The sequence below is a fragment of the Schistocerca americana genome, chromosome 7 (assembly GCF_021461395.2).
Source record: "Schistocerca americana isolate TAMUIC-IGC-003095 chromosome 7, iqSchAmer2.1, whole genome shotgun sequence".
Taxonomy (NCBI): Eukaryota; Metazoa; Arthropoda; class Insecta; order Orthoptera; family Acrididae; genus Schistocerca; species Schistocerca americana.
The window spans coordinates 375527896-375552313 of NC_060125.1; the positions used below are offsets into that span (position 1 = coordinate 375527896).

The window sequence follows — 24418 nt, forward strand, 5'->3', positions numbered from 1 at the left end:
TTAATTGTTGCATCTTCCTGTGTATTATCTGAGCTTAATAAACATTTGGAAAACAACAAAATGCACTTTTATACTGTATTTCCTTTCCATTGTCTATAATTACTCAAAACTTATGGAGGGTAGCGTATGTGTATATGAATTAGCTTATTTTAAATTGGTCTAAGCTTGTAAATATTTTGACATGTCCTATATCCTTGTAAATACTACTTACCAACCACCCTTTGACATTACGTGCTGTAGAATCCTGCATGGTGTTGTGTACGGCCCTATATATAATGTACTCATGGCTTTACTTATATCTATTTTGTGTGGCTGTGCTGAAATGTTACTTCCTTGCACATCAACTACTTCAATGGTCATTGCATCCTTCTTGAGGCAATTTTAATGGCCAAAAGTCTATTTTGCTGTTTCAGTGTACTGCACATCTTAAATGGAACCTATAACTATCTTGGGACTGGAATGTTGTACATTACTACTTGTAATTAATGTTTTAGCCCATCATAGTTTATAACCTTGAAGTATAACAAAAGAATATTCAAATTAAAATCCTATTTTCAAGCATAAATGTGCATGCTTCTTAATAAATTGAGATGAAATGTGTATGGGAAAATATAATCTACTTTTATTCAGTTGCACTTAGACATACAGCTACCAACTGAGGAATGACAAGTAAACAACAGGTAATGTTTTAATTGACTTTCTGTACATCATAATTTAATAGTCATAGATAATTCAATTTTAATTTTAATTTGATTATTACATTTGGATCTTGCTGTCAAAGATCCAAATCCAATATATCTATGCCTATAAATCTGTTACTAAAATAAAAAAAAACCATTCTTGTAAGTATGAATTGTTGGTCAGTTTCTTTCTCAGTAATATAAACAAATAATTACCTGGCTATGCAGACGTGAACAAGTTTCAGTAAGTTCTTTCATTGTGTCTGCGTCTGCTCCTTTACTGCTTCCACTAGGTTCATTCTTAGGTGATGGCTGGAGATTAACTACCTGTTAAAAACAAAGTCTGTTTTACAATTTTTCATTTTATTGTGTTCCACAAGTTGTTTATTAGAATATATTTACTTTCCAAGCAGACGAAGTTAAATGAATCCTTTTGCAGCTTTATTGTAAATAAACATTTATCTTTGACAATTTCTTTTATTTTACTTAGGATAAATCTCTCTCTCTCTCTCTCTCTCTCTCTAAAATGACACAGCTCTAGAAACTGTAAATGGTATTGTCTGCAAGCTGTATAGAATGTAGTAACCTGCAGAAACAAAGGATATTTTTTATGCTAACTAGTAGAACAGGATCTACATTAGATCTGTTTGACATACACTCACAAAACCAACAATAGCAGAATTGTACTGCCTTTTACAATTTGTTACCAGGGACACAAAGCTTAGGTTGTTATAAAAAAAACTCTCATGTTGCTTAACCTTACTGAAGTGGCCTCTTTAGTTCTCGACTTATTACACAAAGTCAGGGCCGTAAAATGGTGTCTGTTCATTGAATTTGGACCTTGATGGATCCTAAATGTGCCTATTAGATATCCAGAAACAAATGTGGACAAAGAAGACCATTTAACACTTCCAAGTTTTCAAAGTACATACAAAATCTAAAAAGGAAAGAAGTCCAGTTACCTAATCAGATGCATACAAATACGCCGTTAACTGATCATTTCAGCTGACTCTGGGAGATTTGATCAAAATTTCCAGTAGAAATGAAAGATGTTGACATTGTTAACCAAATCTTCACAATGCAGTCCATTGTATGGACGGCAGTAAACATTTTGCTTGAAATTACAACCAGAACATTGTGAAACAAAAATCTTGAGGTACACAATTATGCCATTTTTGACCATCCAAATTGACTGATTATAATGTAACAATGGAAAGTCCAGGATGGAATAACAATATTGAATAGATTCTACTCAACACACAGAGGTGGTGTTGAACCAACTACAGGCACAATGAAAAAGAACACTAGAAACGTATTTAGCTTTCGGATAAAGCTCTTCTTCAGAAGCAGAACTCTCATGCATTCACACAACAGCAGCAGCAACAACAATAACCCCCCCCCCCACACACACACACACAAGTCTAATAAGACCCAATTGAGACTACATCTGACGTCAGCAGCAGTCTAGTTGGGGCGGGTAGCGAGGTGGCAGCATGTAGGCAGGGGGAGGGAGAGCAGGGTAGGGATGGGAGAAGATGTTGGTGCTGCTGTGCAAGTGTGGAGGGCCATGGTAGCGACAGAACAGGACTGCTACCTGCAGCAGTGGTAGGCTGTGCTGGGGGAGGAGGAAACTGAAGAGGGGAGAAATACCGAAGATAAAAGGTCTTGTAGGTGTGTAGGTGGGATAGATGGCAGGTCTGTATTGGAGTGAGTGCAAGAAAGGAGATTAGTGAAAGTTGAGCCCAGCAGAGTTAAGGGAACAAAGGATACGTAGTAGGAAGAGTTCCCACTTGCGTAATTCAGCAACGCTGGTGTTGGTGGGAAGAACCAAAATGGCAAAGGCTTGAATGCAGTCAGTGAAGTAAACCACATCTTGTTGGGCAGCATGCCGAACAACTGGGTAGTTTGGCTGTGTCTTACCCATTCTTGCAGACAGACAGTCTGTTAGTTGCCATTCACATGTAAAATGCAGCAGTGTTTATAGCTGGTTGTAATTATAATATAAATTAATGTCATCCTCATGGAACACTGCCTTAATGACACACTGTCAGTGCAACTGAGAGCTAAGCTGGCAGTAGCATTTGTTCAGTTATGGTCAACCATACCAGACAGGTCTCAGCTGAGGAGCCAGGCAAAGTGTTGCATATCGATCTGTCTTCAAATACCTTTCCCATAATAACCCGGCTCTATACCAACAGGAGCTAACAGGTGGACTGAGCAACTCAGATTATCAAAATTATCCTTTTTCCCTGTTCCCCCTTGAATAAGGTACAGTAACCCTAACAGAAAACTCCCTTGTCATCTACGTTAAGAGGTTGCTGAAGGGCTGGCATCAAAAAATTCTACATTACTCAGATCAGAAGCCAACAAATTATGTGATGACAAAGGAAAGCATCAAGGCTAAACGATTTTGGAATCTAAGATATACAGGATGTTTCAAACCCGCTATTACAGACTTCTAGTAGTTCTAGAGGGGACATAGTAGATAAATATTTGATAAAGAATCCATGTTCAGAAATGTGCATTTGTATATGAAATAATTTTGAAGGTCTAACCACTTTCAAATCTCCCACTTCACAGTAGGTACTGAGCACTATGTACTCTGCAAAAGGCCATGACATGGGCACTATTTCAAGTACTCTTTGATGGTTCTCTTCTACATGGTGAAGGACATCTTCCTTAAACGCGAGAGTGTGGTGCATCTATAGAGTGCCACAATCAACCCTCCTAGTTGTTAACATACTGCTTTCTCGCATCTATTGTTGTAGTTAGGCGAAAATGATATGTTGTTTCATAATTATGAAAGTGACTGACGACGCCTGTATCTCAGTTTGTGCATGTGCCGTGACGTGGGAGATATGAAAGTAATCCAATCCTCAAACTCATTTTATACCCAAACGGCAAATTCCAGACATGGGTTCCCTACCAAAACTTTATCTACTATGTCCCCTCTAGAATCATTGGAAGCTTGTAATAGAAATTGTGAAATGCCCTGTATAGAAAGCAGGTATTTTAAATCTAAGAGCTGTAAAAAACAAAAAGGAAGAACTCGTTGGGAAGCTGTTTAGAAAGGAAATTGATATTACAATAATAATGAAGACAAAAAAGAAATTGAAAGGAACTAACGAAACACAAAAATAAACAATGTTTGACAATGGAGCTGCCTAGGTAGAAAGAGCTGTTTCCATAGTGGAAATATTAGCAGAGAGAAAATGAAAAAATAAAATGTTTTTAAGTTTCACCAATCTAAGTGAACGGATTTTAACTCTTACATCAAGAACAGAGAGAGGAAGCCTAACTTTGACAGCCATACATGCCACAGAGGAAAACAAACAAGAGAAAGCTAAGCAGTTCCAGGAAGGTCTTCATTCAGTTATGGATAAAATTTGTAAGAATAATTTCCTTATTGCGTTGGAGATCTTGGTGCTCTTGCAGGAAACACGCCAATTCTCAAACTAATAAAAAATAAAAGTGGACACACATCAAATGAAAAGCATTAATCATGGAGAGAAAGAATATTCACAAGTTTACAACAAGAGGACAATGATTGACTGTGTGATAGACAATAAAAAAGTTAAACCTACATGTAGTAGACACCAGAGTACATAGAAGTAGCATTGTTTACATAGATCAGTTCCTAGTAGTTTCTAAAATGAGAATTTTTGCTGAAAGCAGTACAATGCTACATAAAATTATACAAAATGAATGAAAAATTTACAAGATATATTTACAACAAGTTAAACTGAAAAAATATCTGTATTAAAGCCAACTACAACTGTTGTAGAAATTGCTTGAAAATCCAATAAGTGGCGATATTAGCAAAGAATGGAAAATCTTAATGTTGGCAATACTGAAAGAAAAGTCTGTCTAAAGCCCTACTAAACCGAGCAGAATCTCAGCTGGATTCAAAACTAGGAGAATACCAAGGTGGCTTCAGTAAAGGCTGATCATGCGCAGAACAAAGCCTTAACTTGAAAAACTCGATGAAATATTTGCATAGTACTTCAAACAAAAGTTATGTCATCATGTTTGTCGACTTTAAAAAAGCATATAACATTATAGATCGAGAATCCCTTTTTGAAGTGTTAGCAGAATTTGGACTAGATCAAAAGACAACAAACATGATAAAAGAAACACTCACGGAGACCAAATCCAAAGTGAAATTTATGGGAGAATTGAGCATAGAATTTGAAATAGACACAGGAGTACAACAAGAGTATGGACTGTCCCCAGTACTCTTCAACTGTGTTCTTGAAAAAGTTGTTCCAGAATGGAGAAAAGCAGGTGCACCAGAACACAGATTGGGACCAAAATGTAAGGGCATAGTATTAGACTGTTTAGCATTTGCTGACGACATGGCACTGATGGCCCAAGACATTACCGATGCACAGAAACGGCTAGAATTATTACAAGAGCAGGCAGCAAAAACAGGATTACAAATTTCATTTGAAAATAAATAAATAAATGAATAAAATAATAATAATAATAAAAAAATACGACTGACAACTAAGATGCACCTTCTGACCTCAAAATTGGTAATAACTACACCTCTCGAGTAAAATAATTCAAATATTTAGGTGTATGGAATGCAGAAAATTGTAATGAAAAGAAATCTGTCGGATCAAAAGCCCAGAAAATGGAGATGGCGTTTCAGTTAACAAAAAACATTTGCAACAAAAAGAGTCTCTCGTGGAACTGCAAAATACAACACTACACAACAGTAATTAAACCCGAAGCTCTCTACATATCTGAGACACTAAATCTTCAACACAGAACACTAAAAGGGGAATTAGAAGTGAAAGAACATAAAATAATGAGGCAACTAATAGGACCAAGAACTCAAGATGGTGTGCATTATCCAAAACCCAATGCAGAAATATATTAAAATATCTCCAAAATAACAGACACAATGTGCATGAGAAGAATCCAATTCATGGGGCATTTAGAAAGAATGGACTAAAACAAGTTAATGCACAAAATCCATACATTTTTAAACAACAAAACTACAACACCAAACTGGTACAAGCAGACAGAAAAAGACCTGAGAGAATTAGGGTCTCCAAATCTACATGACAGAAATGAAATCAGAAAAATCACAAACACACAGGATTTTGAGGAAGAAGAGAGGAAAACTAACGAACATACGTGGTCTACGCAATGAATGCTAGCCCATTCGTTGCTTATGAAGGAATAGTGGGCGAAAAGGAAGGCCAACAAATACTGATTACGCTTGGTCCTAAGTGATCCATCTGCAAAGAAGAAGAAGAAAAGAAGAAGAAGAAGAAGAAAGAAGAAATGGAAATTCCAGAAAAAATTCTAACAGAACGATAGATATATATATATATATATATATATATATATATATATATAAAAAAAAAGGAGCATAGCATCGTCAACAGGCACACACAAAAGAGAATGAAGACTTGTTAGCTTCTGGAAGAAATCCTTTGACATGCTAGAGTAAAACACACACACACACACACACACACACACACACACACACACACACACACACACACACACACGTACATACCCCTACAATGTGCTGGTTGAACACACAATGCTTGGATTACAGTTTAGCAGGTCGATTAGCGAGGAAGGAGGGAGGGGGAGGTAGAGGGAGAAACAGGTGGGAAACAGCTCAGGTGTGTTGGCTAGGAATGTGGGAGCGAGACGAGGCAGAAGCCTGGGCTAGGCATATGATACACGGGCTGGTGAAGTGCAGTGCATCATGAAAATGATGTGGAGGCATGGTGTAGGGCTTATGTTGTTGTTGTTGTTGTTGTTGTGGTCTTCAGTCCTGAGACTGGTTTGATGCAGCTCTCCATGCTACCCTATCCTGTGCAAGCTTCTTCATCTCCCTGTACCTACTGCAACCTACATCCTTCTGAATCTGCTTAGTGTATTCATCTCTTGGTCTCCCTCTACGATTTTTACCCTCCACGCTGCCCTCCAATACTAAATTGGTGATCCCTTGATGCCTCAGAACATGTCCTACCAACCGGTCCCTTCTTCTGGTCAAGTTGTGCCACAAACGTCTCTTCTCCCCAATCCTATTCAATACCTCCTCATTAGTTATGTGATCTACCCATCTAATCTTCAGCATTCTTCTGTAGCATCACATTTCGAAAGCTTCTATTCTCTTCTTGTCCAAACTATTTATCGTCCATGTTTCACTTCCATACATGGCTACACTCCATACAAATACTTTCAGAAACGACTTCCTGACACATAAATCTATATTCTATGTTAACAAATTTCTCTTCTTCAGAAATGCTTTCCTTGCCATTGCCGGTCTACATTTTATATCCTCTCTACTTCAACCGTCATCAGTTATTTTGCTCGCCAAATAGCAAAACTCCATAACTACTTTAAGTGTCTCATTTCCTAATCTAATTCCCTCAGCATCACCCGACTTATTGCGACTACATTCCATTATCCTCGTTTTGCTTTTGTTGATGTTCATCTTACGTCCTCCTTTCAAGACAATGTCCATTCCGTTCAACTGCTCTTCCAAGTCCTTTGCTGTCTCTGACAGAATTACAATGTCATCGGCGAACCTCAAAGTTTTTATTTCTTCTCCATGGATTTTAATACCTACTCCGAATTTTTCTTTTGTTTCCTTTACTGCTTGCTCAATATACAGACTGAATAACATCGGGGAGAGGCTACAACCCTGTCTCACTCCCTTCCCAACCACTGCTTCCCTTTCACGCCCCTCGACTCTTATAACTGCCATTTGGTTTCAATACAAATTGTAAATAGCCTTTCGCTCCCTGTATTTTACCCCTGCCGCCTTCAGAATTTGAAAGAGAGTATTCCAGTCAACATTGTCAAAAGCTTTCTCTAGGTCTACAAATGCTACAAACTTAGGTTTGCCTTTCCTTAATCTTTCTTCTAAGATAGTGGAGCTTATAATCTAATGAAATATCTCTACAAACGTGAATGGAAAACTGCCAACAGAAATGTAATAGAGAAAAATCAAGGTTAAAACACTATAAAGAATTTGTACAATTTTAATAATAGAACTAGGGAGGTTGGAGTCAGTTTTAAAATCTTTCAAAAATATGAAAGTTCCAGAATTATACAAAATAAACTTGGAAATAGTCAAATATAGTGGAATAATTCTAAAATGTAGGTATTTACATCTAATTAACTATGTTGGAAATACAGTCACACCAAAGGAGTTATGGAAATACAGTCACACCAAAGGAGTTATGGAAATACAGTCACACCAAAGGAGCTATGGAAAGCAAAGGTAATCGTCATTCAAGATGGGAGATATAGTATTCATCTGATTATGAGACGATATTTTTTTTCCAAATTCATTATTTGAAAAATACTGGGTCATCTTAGATTTGCTGATTTAACTATTGATGCTGAGGTCAAAATTTTTATTTTTTGTAGTTAGGTTACGTTACGTTAGGTTAGGTGTCATCTTACATTTACAGATGAAGCTTTGGCAATTGAGGTCACATACAGATTTATTTTGAAGACTTTGGAAAGGTACCAGCTTGGCTGAGAACTAGGACAAGCGCGGAAAGTGGTGTGGTGAGTGAGCAACAAAATTTTATTGTGCTGGCAACCATGGAAACATATACCACGTACCTTGACTAATTATGAACACAATGCCTATGTTTAAATGGCAGTATTCCTGAATTGGTTTATAGTCAGAATTGAACTGACTTTAAAATTGGACAAATACTCAACAATAGTACACATTTCTGCAGGAGACAGTAAATTATAGATGGGGGGCAGTGGCATAATTATGAGTTTTTTGCAGGAATGTTGTCAATGCTCACCACGAGGTTTGATGCAAACGATAGGGGGTGTGTTAGCTTCTGTTTCTACACAGGCAATGCAAGACCAGAGGGCAGATGACATATCTGGAAGCAAGAGACAAAGGAATATTGTCACATTCTCATATGATATAGATACGAAATCTGTTATGTGCTTGGAAATATCGGCTGTGTTCTCAAGTTCCACTGTAATCACAACCTTGGAAATTGCAACATGTTCTGAAGAAACAGCCAAATATTTCTGACAACCCACATTAAATTTCACTGCTACTCGAATACAGAAATACATTGCCTCTTTCCTCACCTCTCATTCGTTAGTGAAACTATCATCCAAGATGATGATGATGATTATGAAAAACAGTGATATCACAGACAAATGGCTTAAATAGAAATCAAAAATGGAAGTGAAGATAAAAATAAATGTAAACTATTTTTTTTTGTTTATTTTATTCTCTCCTTCCATCAGAATGTAGACCATCAACAAAATACATAAGTTATAAGGTATTATGTTAGCTTTCTTATACAGATACTTTACATCAATAAAACAGTTTGCAATTTTGATTAGTCAGAATATGTTAAAATAAAGTTTTCACAACAAGCCTCTTAAAAATGAGGAGAGTAAATTTTATGTGAAGGTGATACTCGGATAAACGCGGTAATTATCGAGGAATAAGTTTTTTAAACTCATGTAAAATATATGTGAAAATAATATATAACAGGCTCAATATGATAGCACATGCTCTTTTATCGGAAGAACAATGTAGAATTAGAAAAGGTAGATGCTGTGTAGACGATGTATTTAGACTCAAACAGATATTGTAGTAAAGATGAGAGTTTAACCTGAGAACGTACATTTCCTTTGTTGATTACGAAATGGCTTTTGATTAAGTAAATATGGAAGAGCTGTGGAGCATAATGCAAAAGAAAGGATGTTCAAAACATCTGTGTAATACGGAATTTATATAAATGTCAAAAATTGTGTTAGATCTTGGATACATAACTAACAGAAGAAATTTTCATTAACTGATGTGCGTGGCGCAGTTGTAACTTCTCACCAATTCTCTTCGACATATACATGGATGAAGCAGTTAGAAAATGGAAAGAAAATGTTCATCATAGAATAGAAGTGTACAGGGCTATTACAAATGATTGAAGCGATTTCATAAATTCACTGTAGCTCCATTCATTGACATATGGTCACGACACACTACAGATACGTAGAAAAACTCATAAAGTTTTGTTCGGCTGAAGCCGCACTTCAGGTTTCTGCCGCCAGAGCGCTCGAGAGCGCAATGAGACAAAATGGCGACAGGAGCCGAGAAAGCGTATGTCGTGCTTGAAATGCACTCACATCAGTCAGTCATAACAGTGCAACGACATCTCAGGACGAAGTTCAACAAAGATCCACCAACTGCTAACTCCATTCGGCAATGGTATGCGCAGTTTAAAGCTTCTGGATGCCTCTGTAAGGGGAAATCAACGGGTCAGCCTGCAGTGAGCGAAGAAACAGTTGAACGCGTGCGGGCAAGTTTCACGCGTAGCCCGCGGAAGTCGACGAATAAGGCAAGCAGGGAGCTAAACGTACCACAGCCGACGGTATGGGAAATCTTACGGAAAAGGCTAAAGCAGAAGCCTTACCGTTTACAATTGCTACAAGCCCTGACACCCGATGACAAAGTCAAACACTTTGAATTCTCGGCGCGGTTGCAACAGCTCATGGAAGAGGATGCGTGCAATGCGAAACTTGTTTTCAGTGATGAAGCAACATTTTTTCTTAGTGGCGAAGTGAACAGACACAATGTGCGAATCTGGGCGGTAGAGAATCCCCACGCATTCGTGCAGCAAATTCGCAATTCACCAAAAGTTAACATGTTTTGTGCAATCTCACGGTTTAAAGTTTATGGCCCCTTTTTCTTCTGCGAAAAAAATGTTACAGGACACGTTTATCTGGACATGTTGGAAAATTGGCTCATGCCACAACTGGAGACCGACAGCGCCAACTTCATCTTTCAACAGGATGGTGCTCCACCGCTCTTCCATCATGATGTTCGGCATTTCTTAAACAGGAGATTGGAAAACCGATGGATCGGTCGTGGTGGAGATCATGATCGGCAATTCTCGTCATGGTCTCCATGCTCTCCTGACTTAACCCCATGCGATTTCTTTCTGTGGGGTTATGTGAAAGATTCAGTATTTAAACCTCCTCTACCAAGAAACGTGCCAGAACTGCGAGCTCACATCAACGATGCTTTCGAACTCATTGATGGGGACATGCTGCGCCGAGTGTGGGAGGAACTTGATTATCGGCTTGATGTCTGCCGAATCACTAAAGGGGCACATATCGAACATTTGTGAATGCCTAAAAAAACTTTTTGAGTTTTTGTATGTGTGTGCAAAGCATTGTGAAAATATCTCAAATAATAAAGTTATTGTAGAGCTGTGAAATCGCTTCAATCATTTGTAATAACCCTGTATAATACATGCATAAACACAATGCTATTTATGGATGTTCAAGTAATTCTACAGGAATATGAAAACAAATTTCAAAACTAATTTTGTTTTTAAATTTTGCAGATAGCTACAAAGAAACTAAAAGTCATGTCATGGGTAGGGAAATATAAAAGCTTAGGCTGGAGTCATCAGCTGAAACAGACAGCAGATCCCCACAGAAATTCTATTCCACACACTCTTCATCACAATATAAAATGGACTCAGTTAAAATGCGGTGTACAGTAATTTGCATGCCACAAGCATCAGAAAATGAAGGGAGGTTCTCTTTCCAGTGTATAATGCCATATATTAGGGGGCAGTGCCCATTTTAGAGACAGCACAGAGATGATTCAACCCACCACAGCGACTGGCAAGCCACAGCCAGGTAGTTTGCTTCAAGTGCAGCTTATTGTCCCTCACTGCCATCCACTCCTCCTCCCACAACTGTGTGGATCTCTGACTCCCCAGTGAAATGATAATCTGTAGGCGAATGGCACAATGCGTAATGACAAGATGTTCCCTGCAGGCCCCTTTGGCGGCTCTGTCTGCTTGTTCATTCTTCCAAAGTACCATGTGTTCTGGTGCCCAGACGTGGGAAGTAGGTATTATTCTGCTGAACACCACCTGCTTCCCATGTCACTGTAGGACATAAAGTTGGTCATAGATTAATTGGACCATTTTCTCTGCTGGTTACATGTCCCACAAAAAAAAAAAAAGGAATCTGAACAGAGAAGAAACTACTTGCCCGGACAATGACTCTTCTGCTTTAGAACTCTCAGGGTCAAACAGAGCCCTGCAGAAAATATAGTATAATCACAGGAAAGACGAATCCTGAAGACATGGTAGAGGAACACTACATATCAGCTAAAGGAGTTCCCTTATTTGAATCCATCAAAGTACACAATCTTAAAACTGTCAAGCCAATTTAAAATGCTAAAATGCGGAGATTTACATGTGAAATGTGGAGTGCAATTTTTATAAAAATTTGTCTAGCCTAAAGTAATTCTGGGCCTCTATAGGAGTCAAGGTGAAGGTCTGCTCCAACCTTGGTGTAAAACATTAAAATCAGCAATACCAATCTCTAAAAGGCAACCTTGTGCACCAATTCCATACAGCCTCACCAGTCAGTGTTGAGCACGAAAGAGTCTTTCCATCGATGACCATGCAACAGTATGGTATGCAAGTTTGTATGGCATGGACAGTGTTCTATAGGACTTTCATGTCATGAGGAGTCGTGGCCTGACATGAAATGGCGGCTCACTAATCTCAGTGCAAAGGCTCAATATGGTGCTGGTACCAAAGGCCCCCCTTGACCAGCGGAATTCCTTCATGGTCTACCACGTCCAGCATCATGCTGACCCATCCACTGTGCACCCACAATCAAGCCATGAGTACAAAAAGACCCTGTAAAACTGGAGCAGACATGTTTGGTCTGCTACCTGTGAATTTTCACTAAAATAGTTTTAAATACTGGGTGCTTGAAGAGACTGTCTTTCCATGTGCCTAAGGTGTGGTAACTATCCACGTTTAGAGTCGAATGTGAGACCAGAAACCGCACTATGCCATTAAAATCATAAATAGTCCCTCATCTTTGACTACGGACAGTTTGAAATGGAATGCAGACATCTTACTTATGCGGAGTTTATTACTATGACAGGGCGTATGCGCGAGCAAGAAAAAAAAATTCCTGGATTTTTCCCAGATGTCCCGGTTAAAAATACACTTTCCCCTGGGTGAAAACACATTTTTTCCGTGTTACGTGACAGTATATTTTCCCTCGAAACTGCAAAACTTCTTGAATGGTTATGGTTTTATACATGGTCGTAAATTTTCCCGGCACTTTAGAAAACGAAACTCAGGGAAAAAGACACGTTTTGGAAATATCTTTGATGTGCAGCAACACGTGCGCTGCGTATTTTTGTATTACGAAAGAATACATTGGAATTCCACCAAACACCGCATGTTACTTGAAATCGAGATTGCGATGCACTTTTGTACACCAGTCATAGCTCGTGTAACGTTATCTCGCTAGCCGATGACAGCGGATATTCAGAGCATAGGACACGTAATGTAGTCAGCCAACAGCAACATCACTGTTCAGTAGCATGAACACACAAACAGGGAAAGTTAATAGTTTAAATTAATTATGTATATTAATTGTGTTGCGACAAGAAAAGCAAAGCTTTTACATATAATATTGGTCTCTTAGATTAATAAGCTGCAAGATAAGCTAAGCCTTCGCATATAATGTTGATCTTTTTTGCTTGTGTTACACTAAGATATATCACACAAATGAGCCAGTAAAATTTTTAATAATGACGTAAATGTCTAATCTTCAGGGTTGTAAAGTCTTCTAAATGGCTCATCATCAAAGAGCTGATTTTTAAATGAGAGTAAAGTGCACTGTGATTTAAGAAATTCACTGTACATTTTCGCACATAGTCCACCTTACATAAAAGGATATTTACTTTGAAAGTAATACTTTTCAAACCACCATTCACAATATTTCTCGCGACCTGTCAGTAATAGGCTCATTTCAGCAGTTGCCAGAGAGCGCAGGTAACAGACGACACCGCACTTGCGCAGCTACCATGACGTAGGAAGCCCGTACGTACGTACATGTAAAACATTGAAAGATTATACATTATGTCATAAAAGAAACAACACATGAGAGGATACTTCAAGAGCACCGGAATTTCATGAACCATACTTAAATGTGCACATTTAAAGTGCATACTTAAAGTGCACATTCATATGTCCATATTCCTGAAACGGCCCTTGACCTGATATTAAGCTTTTCAGTGTGGTTTTCAGGAAGTAAATTTTCTTGAAGCACCAGTACTGTATTATATCATGTTTGGTTCTTTACTATGGCATAATGCCATGCGCGCTAGAAGATGAAAAGTGCACCTGAAATGCAATGAACAATTGAAACAAGCCGGTACTGTGGAATTAAACATTTCATTTCAAATACATTGACTGCCTCTACAGAAAAGGTTAATAAAAGTCAAATTTCTTCAGCAGGCAGACAAAAATAACTTCACTGTTCTGCAAGGTGATTAATGCTTGACTGTCAGGAAGGTGGAAATAAAACAAAATCTGAAACTAATAATATATTTTAGCCTTCCGTAATTATGTGAATGTATTTTAATTCACTTGATAGCTCCCAGCCACAGATAACCATTTTGTTTTCATTTGATGTGAGAGCAAATGAAGGGGGAACAGCAAAATCACCAAATGTAAACACAGGTCACATGGAGACTACCCACTATAACTCAGACTGCTCTGCGCATCAGCCCCAGATCTACGATATTTACTAACTGGGTCAATACTAAAAAAATCGAATTTTCAAAAATATTTTCATCCTGTAGCGCACATCTTCCTGTAAAGTCTTAAACATAAAACATATATGTTCAAGGAAATGTAAGGTATGTTATTTTGTCTCAAGTGTGCCAAAGTGCAGTGCCACGCGTTTTCATACAGCATTCTTCTATTGCACGTCACTGTATTTCGCTCTGTGGAATTGAAACATGTATATTTTGTAATGAGTGCCATCAAATTATATTCAGGACATGGGGTGAATAAGAACTCTTCAGAAAATTTTCACTCTTTAGTGTCTATTAGCTAATAACTTGCTGTTTTGTCTGACATAAAATGAAATATAGGATACATAACACCAATAAAGACAAGAGACAAGCAAGAAAGTACACATTTATTCAATCCTTAGTTCCTAGCATTTTTTTCTCTCTAATCTTGCTATAGCTTTACATAGCGTACTTTCCTTTTTGCGAAAGACTATTACCTTATCTAAGTTTATCCAACGTTTTGCTACATGAAAAATTTAAATGTCGTTATCTAATACTCAAAAAGCTGTTAATACAAATAATACCCAAGACGGGTGTGGTTTCTCAATCTGATTACATCTATTTTGTCACTGCCTGCTAGCTAAAATAAAATATTCTAATATTACAGCAATTTTGTAACACACAACAAATAAACGAGACTGTTTTGGCACAAATGGTCATTTTTATAACACGACAGAATATAATTCACGAAGTACCAATATCAAATGCCTATTAGGCCTACTACAAGCAAAAAGCTTTATGTTAGGTAATAGTTTCACATTTCATTCATACGCACCAGTTTTTCAAGCGTGAGATCGAAAAGTGGTATTATAAAATTTTTATATAAATTTGGAATCGTCTTATTCTTCCATAATTTGTGTGATGTGCCCGTTTCTTCTCCTTCCTCGTTCTAACAATCTTGTCATCACCAATTCTGTAGCTATTCCTGCCATTGCCAAAATTTGTTCGCCAATTAACTAACCCTGCCAGAATCACAGGTTTAGTTATCCTGCGATTATTCTCCAGTTAGGCGTCGTTACATGTTTGTGCAACACGTTTTCCACGTTACTTCCCAACTAGAACTTAAGCGGCTGCTAGCCGGGGACTGTACAACTGGTCCTTACTAGTGTAGTGATCTGGCCAAAAATTTTCTGTCCAAATCTATTTCTTGGGTACACCGAGAAGATAATACGTAATCTTTCTCACATGTTATTCCTGTTAGTCATTTATTTCCATTCTGGTAGTCTGAATCTATGGATTTCGCTAGCAATTATAACAACGCTGTTCATTCACAAACCCAATCAACCACATAACCAGACATCGATTGGGATTCATTCGTTTGGCTTTACTCCGCTCAGCTCGTATAGCTCCGTACCCTTTTGTTTGCGGAAAGTTTGTTTCTAGATGCGACAAGGATTCTCCTGACAGAAACATCACGTACACTGTGCAGGAATTCAAAAACCAACTTATGATTCATTCAGAAATTAACTTAAAATGTGTTCAAAATGTTCAAAAACCAACAGGGATGCATTTCAAATCATATGAATAATCGACAGACCAATGTGCGCTGGATGCTAGGTGGTTTGTGAAACAAGTTTTTTTCCCTCAAGAATATGAATTTGACGCCCCCTTTTCCCAGCAGAATCAAGCTGCGACTGCTTGCAAAGCCAACAGCCACAATCCTGTAGCCAGAAGCGGGAGGATCTACTACTCAAATGTGACTCGTCTGCGCATGTGCATGAGCCCTCTCATAATTGCCAAAAGGAATCTAATACAAACAGCTGTGACTTCATGCTCATCGGAGGCAATTTGTTGTTATGAAGCATTGCATAGTCTTCCTAAAGCCTTTGACACATTTTGCTGTTGACAGACACTTGCATGAGCATTGTGAGTCGTCGTCGTATATGGCGCGTTTCCTTTGCAATTTAAGCTATTTTAGTTTTTTTTCCTCTCATTTATGTTTTATTGTTGAAGTATTATTCTGCAGTAGCGGGATACAGTAGCATCCTTTCTTAGAGTATAGGTTCTTACGAGTCAAAATTACAAAAATTTAACAGAAAACTAAAACAATAAAAAATTCCCGGGTTTTTCCCGGATCTCCCGGTTGTCCCGGGTCGTATACACCCTGTATGAGCAGTTGCGCACCAGATGTCATTCCACTTTTGGGCAAAGAGAGATTTGACACAGATCCACATATCCACAGCTCGAATCATGAAAGGGAATGACGTAAGTATCTGCTTCTCTAGCCAATTGGTTAGCCAGCTCATTCCCTGGCATGCCCGCATGACTTGGGACTCAGAAAAAGACAAATGAGCAGGCAGCACGGCCAAGGGTAGAGAGGAGGTCATAGATAGCAAGACCAAAGGGTGAAGAGAGTAGCATGGTTGATAGCCTGCAGGCTGCTCGCTGAGTTGGTACAAATTAAAACACTGTGGAGGGATGCCTGAGAAACCAAATGGAGGACCTTGTGAATGGCTAGAAGCTCTGCTGTGAACACACTACATGATCCTGGCAAGAACTGGTATTCTAAGCCAGTAGGAGATGTGAAAGCATATCCCACCTTATCTATTGTCTTAGAACAATCAGTGAAGAAGTTGGTGGTTACAGGACTCCGGAAAACCATGGGAGTGACAGAGACCTTAGGACTCTCGAATAGGTTGGTCTAAATCTGTGGTCTAGACACTATCCAAGGGGAGATGTGGGAGAAAATACATGGAGGGCATTGCAGTGGATGGAGATCCCAAAATATGGAAGTGAGACACATGCTGACTGGCATTCCCACCCATGGGTGGTTGTCAGGAAGGAGACATCACTTGTTTGAAAAGAGGGCGGGGTACACAGGATGGTGAGGGAATTGGCGAATGGCGATTGTGTAAGAAACCAGGAGTTGGCTCCATCGTATATTGAAAATAGGAGTTGGCAGGCGCTGCGGTAAGTTGAAAGCATAACATAGCATCGAACTTCCTGAGCTGGAATGTCTGTGTTTGTCCTTTTGAAGGTACACATTGTCTGCCTCAGTGTGATGAGCAGCTAACTCTCTGTCAAGTTGTTCTATAGAAGTATCTTTCACTGAAGAAAATTTATTTCTAGCATATAGAACACCACATTTTGTGACACACATCCATTTTAGACTCTTTAAATGTAAGGTTCACCTTACATAATTCACTCTTGTGTATTCCTCTTGAAACTGGCCCATCCTTTCTATCACAGCAGAGCTTGTACATAGTTCACAAATTCAGATATGACGGTAGAGAAACTTTATTACTTTCTTTACATGCATAGTGTGATTTATAATGAGGATATAATGAAATGTGATGTTTTTTTCTTTTAGTTTCTCAGGAGGGTGTTTGTTACCAGGTAGTGTTTTTCCCTGTTATCACTTTAAAGTTCCAGACACATTAACCTGTCGATTGGTATATGCAAGTTTAATGAACATCTGGGACTCATCAATCATACTCATGAAACATCTGCAAACACGAAATCATTCTCCTTTTACTTGGAAATGTAACAAATGAGTAACCATATGTAGTGATGTAAACTGTCTGGGCACATATAAGTTGGGGCAGATGCCCAAAATTTGTAAATGGACAAGCATTTAAGTATTTTAAAGATTATTGATAAGCATCGCTTATAAAAAAAAAATTTAAAACTGATATTTTGCATTGGAAAAGGTATTTTGCAACACTGCTTCTGTAGTGGTTGGGTACACGAGTTGAAAAAGCTGCTAAGTATTGTTTTAATAAGCAGATAAAAAAAGAGTAAAAAAAAGTTTGTCCATAGTGAATTAAATTATGCATGAGTGGTGTCGATTCTGATTCCTTGACTTCAAGAATTGCCGATTGTCTAGAAATTGACTAGTATCATAATCGAATGAGTACAGCATCTTGGGCATTGATTCTTTGTTAAATCTTTTTTATGTTAGTGTTCTCATTTTATCTTCACAGCAGTGCAGTCATACAAAAGTATGATAAAGAAAGGAGCAGAATAGAAAACCATAGTCTCTCAAACGTTGCTACATCTGACAGTACAGATACGCAAATGATTAGCTTTTCAGAGCATTCATACGAGGTTGGCGCCAGTGGCGACACCTACAACATGCTGACATGAGGAAAGTTTCCAACTGATTTCTCATACACAAACAGCAATTGACCGGCGTTGCCTGGTGAAACGTTGTTGTGATGCCTCGTGTAAGGAGGAGAAATGCGTACCATCAAGTTTCAGACATTGATAAAGGTCGGACTGTAGCCTATCGCAATTGCGGTTTATCGTATCGCGACATTGCTGCTCGCATTGGTCGAGATCCAATGACTGTTAGCAGAATATGGAATCGGTTGGTTCAGGAGGGTAATACGGAACGCCGTGCAGGATCCCAATGGCCTCGTATCACTAGCAGTCGAGATGACAGGCATCTTATCCGCACGGCTGTAACGGATCGTGCAGCCGCGTCTCGATCCCTGAGTCAACAGATGGGGATGTTTGCAAGACAACAACCATCTGCACGAACAGTCTGACGACGTTTGCAGCAGCATGGACTATCAGCTCGGAGACCATGGCTGTGGTTACCCTTGACGCTGCATCACAGACAGGAGCGCCTGTGATGATGTACTCAACGACGAACCTGGGTGCACGAATGCAAAATGTCATTCTTTCGGATAAATACAGGTTTTGTTTACAGCATCATGATGGTCGCATCCATGTTTGGCGACATTGCGGTGAATGCACATTGGAAGCTTGTATTCGTCATCGCCATACTGGCGTTATCACTCGACGTGATGGTATGGGGTGCCATTGGTTACACGTCTCGGTCTTGTTCGCACTCACGACACTTTGAACAGTGGACATTACATTTCAGATGTGTTACGACCCGTGGCTCTACCCTTCATTCGATCACTGTGAAATCCTACATTTCAGCAGGATAATGCACGACCACATGTTCCAGGTCCTGTATGGGCCTTTCTGGATACAGAAAATGTTCGATTGCTGCCCTGGCCAGCACATTCTCCAGATCTCTCACCAATTGAAAACGTCTGGTTAATGGTGGCCGAGCAACTGGCTTGTCACAATATGAAAGACACTACTCTTGATGAACTGTGGTATTGTGTTGAAGCTGCATTGGCAGCTGTGCCTGTACACGCCATCCAAGCTCTGTTCGACTCAATGCTCAAGCGTATCAAGGCCGTTATTACGGCCAGAGGTGGTTGTTCTGGGTACTGATTTCTCAGGATCTATGCACCCAAATTGCGTGAAAATGTAATCACATATCAGTTCTAGTATAACATATTTGTCCAATGAAAACCCATTTATCATCTGCATTTCCTCTTGGTGTAGCAATTTTAATGGCCAGTAATGTTTAAGCATCCTTGAAACACACAAACACCATGTTTTGTAATAAGTGCAACTCGTCCTCCCTCGCACATCCGTAGTTTTTCCTATGCTCATATGGTCATATTGCTGCAGATTTATTCAAAATCTGTTCATAACTGTTCTGTTACTAAGCTGCAAATGATCTTAAATGTACATAATTATGTTTACTATCTGCTCCTTGGACAGTGATTGTCCTTTACTACATTTCACTGGAGACAGGATTCATTGCTCCCTGTCAGACAAGAATGATGAACTACACATCTGACAACTGTTTCAATATCACTTTCAGTTGTTAAGTGAATTTCGTTGTCACCGTGCTCCTCACGTACCCTGTCCACATATTCGAGTTTATTCAACACCACAAATTCCACTGACTCATCTCTCAAAAATAGTTCAACTTCCACATCTTTTTCATTCTGCAAAATTCCTTGAGTTCCTTTCTGGTGAAATGTCAACTTCCGGCAACTGTTGTAATAGATACAGTGCATTTTTTGATTTGTTTATTGTTGTCATTGCTCTGCTCTGTATCAATGCTACTAGCACTGTAGCGCTGTTGTGAGTTACTCATCAAATAAGCAGTTCATAGCCTCATGCTGTACTCACCATTGGATACTTCCAGTCCTGCCTCCTGTTGCCATTAGCAGCAAATATTGTGGTTGCGTGGTACACAGTTGTGGGGCATCAAAAACTGTAAACATCATTGGCCTTTTGCAATCTCACACTCAAGGGGTTCATTATTATTTGAATGGTTTATGGTGGTCAGGAACTGTTGCAATGATCTCCTCCTTGGTTTCTCTAATAATTCAGCACCATTTTGCCCTTGCCACCTTAGTGGCTGTGAGGTTCTCTGCAGCAGGCTGACACTTGACCCTACACAGTCACACTGGTCCTGATTGCAAAGTGGCAGTCTTCACTCCACCAAGGGACTGGCTGCTATTTCAGCTGGCCTGAAGACTGTTGAATGGATGCTTCAGTGACATGGTGGATCATCTGGGTAATATGATCCACCCATTCTTGGATGCTGTAATGGTATTCAAACACAACAAGTTGGTGGTAAAGCACCCATATTGCCCTGCTGAGCATTCACTGTGGTAGCTCTCTTTCGGACACCAAGGTGTCTGGAAGGTGAAGCCAGATCAGGAAGTTATCATCTGAATGCAGTTTATCGACCACTTCCCACCGAGAGGTGTGTGCGTGGTCTGGAGAGCATACTGAGAGATTGATAGCCGTGATGTCCCTGTTGTAGCGCTGAAATGCATGTATGTTGAACAAATACGCACTTGTTGACAGGGGAAGTCTCCATTGCTCTACTCCCGGGGCAGGTGGTTGCTCACCTCCAAAGCACATTATGTGAGTTACAATCATCACTGAGGATGAAGGGGTGGTGGAGCTGAGTATGATGGTCATGTAGAGCCTCTTCATCCAGCACCTCACATTGTCAACCTATGATGCACAACTGCTGTTACAGCAAATGCTTGTAGGCCGATTGTCGATTGTGCGGGAAAGATACTAGAAGTGGTAGGCACCATTGAAGAAAACAGCTATTCCTCCTTTAACTAAGGTCAGCTTTTTGTGGAGAATGTAGCCATGTAGTAAGAGAATTTAAAATATGTCTCTTTAAGGCCAATACCCACTGGTCTTCCCAGAGCCAACAGACATAGCTTCTCCATGTGTCCTGAACCCATTCAAGTTCCACTTAAGTATGCAAACCATCTTAATGGTAAGCCTTTTCCTTTGTCTTTCCCCCTGTAATTCCTCTGTGGTTGGGACAGTTGTGTTACTTGATTGACTTGCCAGTTCTCTCAAGAAGATACAGTCATCCATACCACAATATTATCGTCACAGTCTGATCCATAAGACACGATCAAGGTCACATCATCTGATGGCGTCGGACCTGATCGTTTTGGCTGTTGGTTTTCATACCCAGCTTGGATTTTGGGAATGTTGGCAAGACTGTTTTAATAGGAACGATTAGATGTGTCTCTTCTACTGTGTGTTATCGTTTCTGACATTAGTTTCAGCAACCACCAGAATTTCATTGGTAGGAAGGCTTGGTTGTGGGACTAATGGTACAGACGTGTAGCTGCATTTACAAGTGCAGGTTAATATACTCTGCTCCGCTGTCAAAATCTGGCTGCCAATACTAGTCTTTTACATGTGTTGCTTCACTGCTGAGGCAAACGACTTCACAAAAGTGAGTGCCTGTGAGGCCTTAAATGTCTTCCTCACATCTGAATAGGGGATATGTTGGGTGACTAATTTCCACAGTTTCTTCTCTTCAATAAAGACAGAATGTTTCTTATGTTTCTTGTTCCAAGCTGAATGGGCTTGGGAGCAATGGACTGACTTGAATTGACTCACTTGGGTCGAAGGAAGGAAAATTAGGATTTAATGTCTCATCTATATCGACGTCATTAGTGACAGAGTGCACATTTGGAATGTTTCAAGAATGGGGAAGGAAATAGGCAGTGCCCTTTCAAAGGAATAACCCCAGCATTGTCTGGAGTGATTTAGGGAAATTGTGGAATACCTAAGTTGGGATGACTGGATGCAGATCTGAACCACTGTCCTCCCAAACGCGAGTCCAGTGTGCTAATCACTGCACTGCCTTGGCCAGGAAGTCGATCAGTCACAGACAATGGGTAGACCAGTAAACCGAATAACTGGTTCATAGAGAGCATAGTCAGATCTTCCATGTCTTGTCTGATCTTAGCCCATAGTGGTATGACTGAAGCAGTGACACTTAAAGCAGTCTATTGGATTAGGTACACAGGCTCTAACTTTAAGGCGGAGAAAGCCTGCCGCAATACAGTTAGGCACCGTCTGGAAACTGAAGGTCAGATAATGCATGATGACTTATGGAGCTCACCATCAACCTTTTTTACGAAATTCTGTACTCTAGTGACACCTTGTATCTCTCATTCCTGTTGCAATTATTTGGTATCTACGCCCATGTCTTGGCATATGTCACAACTCCTTTACAAGGATTTAGCCACATGCAGCTCACTGTTGCTAACATGTTTTCTATGTAGTTTAGCATGTAAAAAAAAAAAAAAAAAAAAAACACTTGTTCAATTGGTTAGCTTTCAGTATTTTGATCGATAATGTACTACTGCACAGCCTCTTGATGGATTTACGTTGTCCTACAAGACCTTCTTGAGCTCTATGGCTGTAGAAAGGTATCAGTTTTTCAAAGGAACATTCTACATATTTAACAATAAACAGATTATCTACCACACAATGTGATCCATTACTATTACAGCTTTCTCATACATTCCCAGACATCTCAGGCACATCAGTCACGAGGTCTCTCTGCGTTTGCATGCTAACACTGCCAGCAGACCACTCTAACCACTGGGAGTGAAGGTAAGGATTTAAGCTTCATTAATGTCTCATGAGCAACTAGGGAAGTAAGCGTCTACCCAGACAGTGCCCTGCTCAGCTGGGTAAGCCTTATACAACTGAGACGTAGCAGGTTCCCCAGAGATCGCCCACTAATGACTGTTCTGCCGTAACAGCCATGCATCTGTAGCATGCCTTAAGATTGATGGTTTCTTTACAGAGGTTTACCCTATCCTTGCAGTAGGGGCGGTTAAGTCGAGATCCCTGTTCCCCATGATAACGCAATGTTCCATCTCTGCAACACATGGTGGTCACTGAAGTACGCCCAGAGCTTATGGTTACAGAGGACTTATGGCTCTCCAGCCCCCAGCTTAGTCTGTCAAGCCCATATCCAGCAAACAATTGCTGAGCTCCTTAAGGTGCTTGCCATTAAGAATGATCCAGGGGCAACATCTGGCAATACTGAAAACATCACAGACATGGCAAGTATTACCGTATTTACTCAAATCCAAGCTGCACTTTTTTTCCGATTTTTGTTATCCAAAAAAAAACCGCCTGCAGCTTAGAATCGAATGCAAAGTAAGAGGAAGTTCTGAAAAATGTTGGTAGGTGCCGCCACAACTAACTTCTGCGTCTAATATATGTAGGGCTACACAGGCATGCTTTGCCGGCACAAAGACAAATACTGGTGCCAAAACCTCTGCATCAGTAAATAAATTAAAAAAGGCTAGAAGACAAGCTTTTTTCTACACCCCAAGTTTTGACTACTGCATTTTCATACATTACCCAATGAAGTAAATAGAAATTCCATATTCTGCATCTTCGAATGTAGCAGCCTTTCAAATATTCGCAGCAACAAAAATAAATTTCTTTACACAAAAATACCAACAATGCACAAGGCTTTAGGATTGTTGCAGGAGTTGATATGCTGGGGCTCAAAAGATTTCACGTAGCAGCACCTATTGCTTCATGGAATTTTGTTAAGAACTTTCATTATAGTACCAAATTCAAAAGGGGAGTTATTTCTTTTGTGGAACGAAGTTCTAATAGTGCTGCAGGTTTGCGATACAGGATTGACGAGACCAACATCAGGCAATGGCGACTGCAGAGAGACAAATTATTTTAATGTTCCAGTAGCAGGAATGCATTTAGTGGGCTAAAGTGTGGCCGATATCATGCACTAGAAGTAATTTTAAATGCATTTGTCAAGGAACAGCATCAGAAATTCCTGCCTGTGAATGCCGCAATTTTAAAAATTAAGGCATTGCTGGAAAATTTTAAGGCTGGTCCCAGCTGGATTGATCTGTTTATGAAGTGCTGGGGTTTATCATTTCGGAAGCGAACTTCAGTTGCACAGAAGCTGCCGAAAAATTATGAAGAAAAACTTGTGGAATTTCAG

General features: G+C 39.6%; 1 protein-coding gene across 1 annotated transcript in view; it reads right to left on the reverse strand.

Moving 5' to 3' along the window:
- The window catches only part of LOC124621822, a 182004-nt gene that overhangs the window by 24186 nt on the left and 133400 nt on the right, over positions 1 to 24418 (reverse strand). The window contains exon 14 of the mRNA XM_047147261.1: positions 897 to 1007. Within this exon, the coding sequence (XP_047003217.1) occupies positions 897 to 1007 (111 nt within the window). The remainder of the gene's footprint in view (positions 1 to 896; positions 1008 to 24418) is intronic.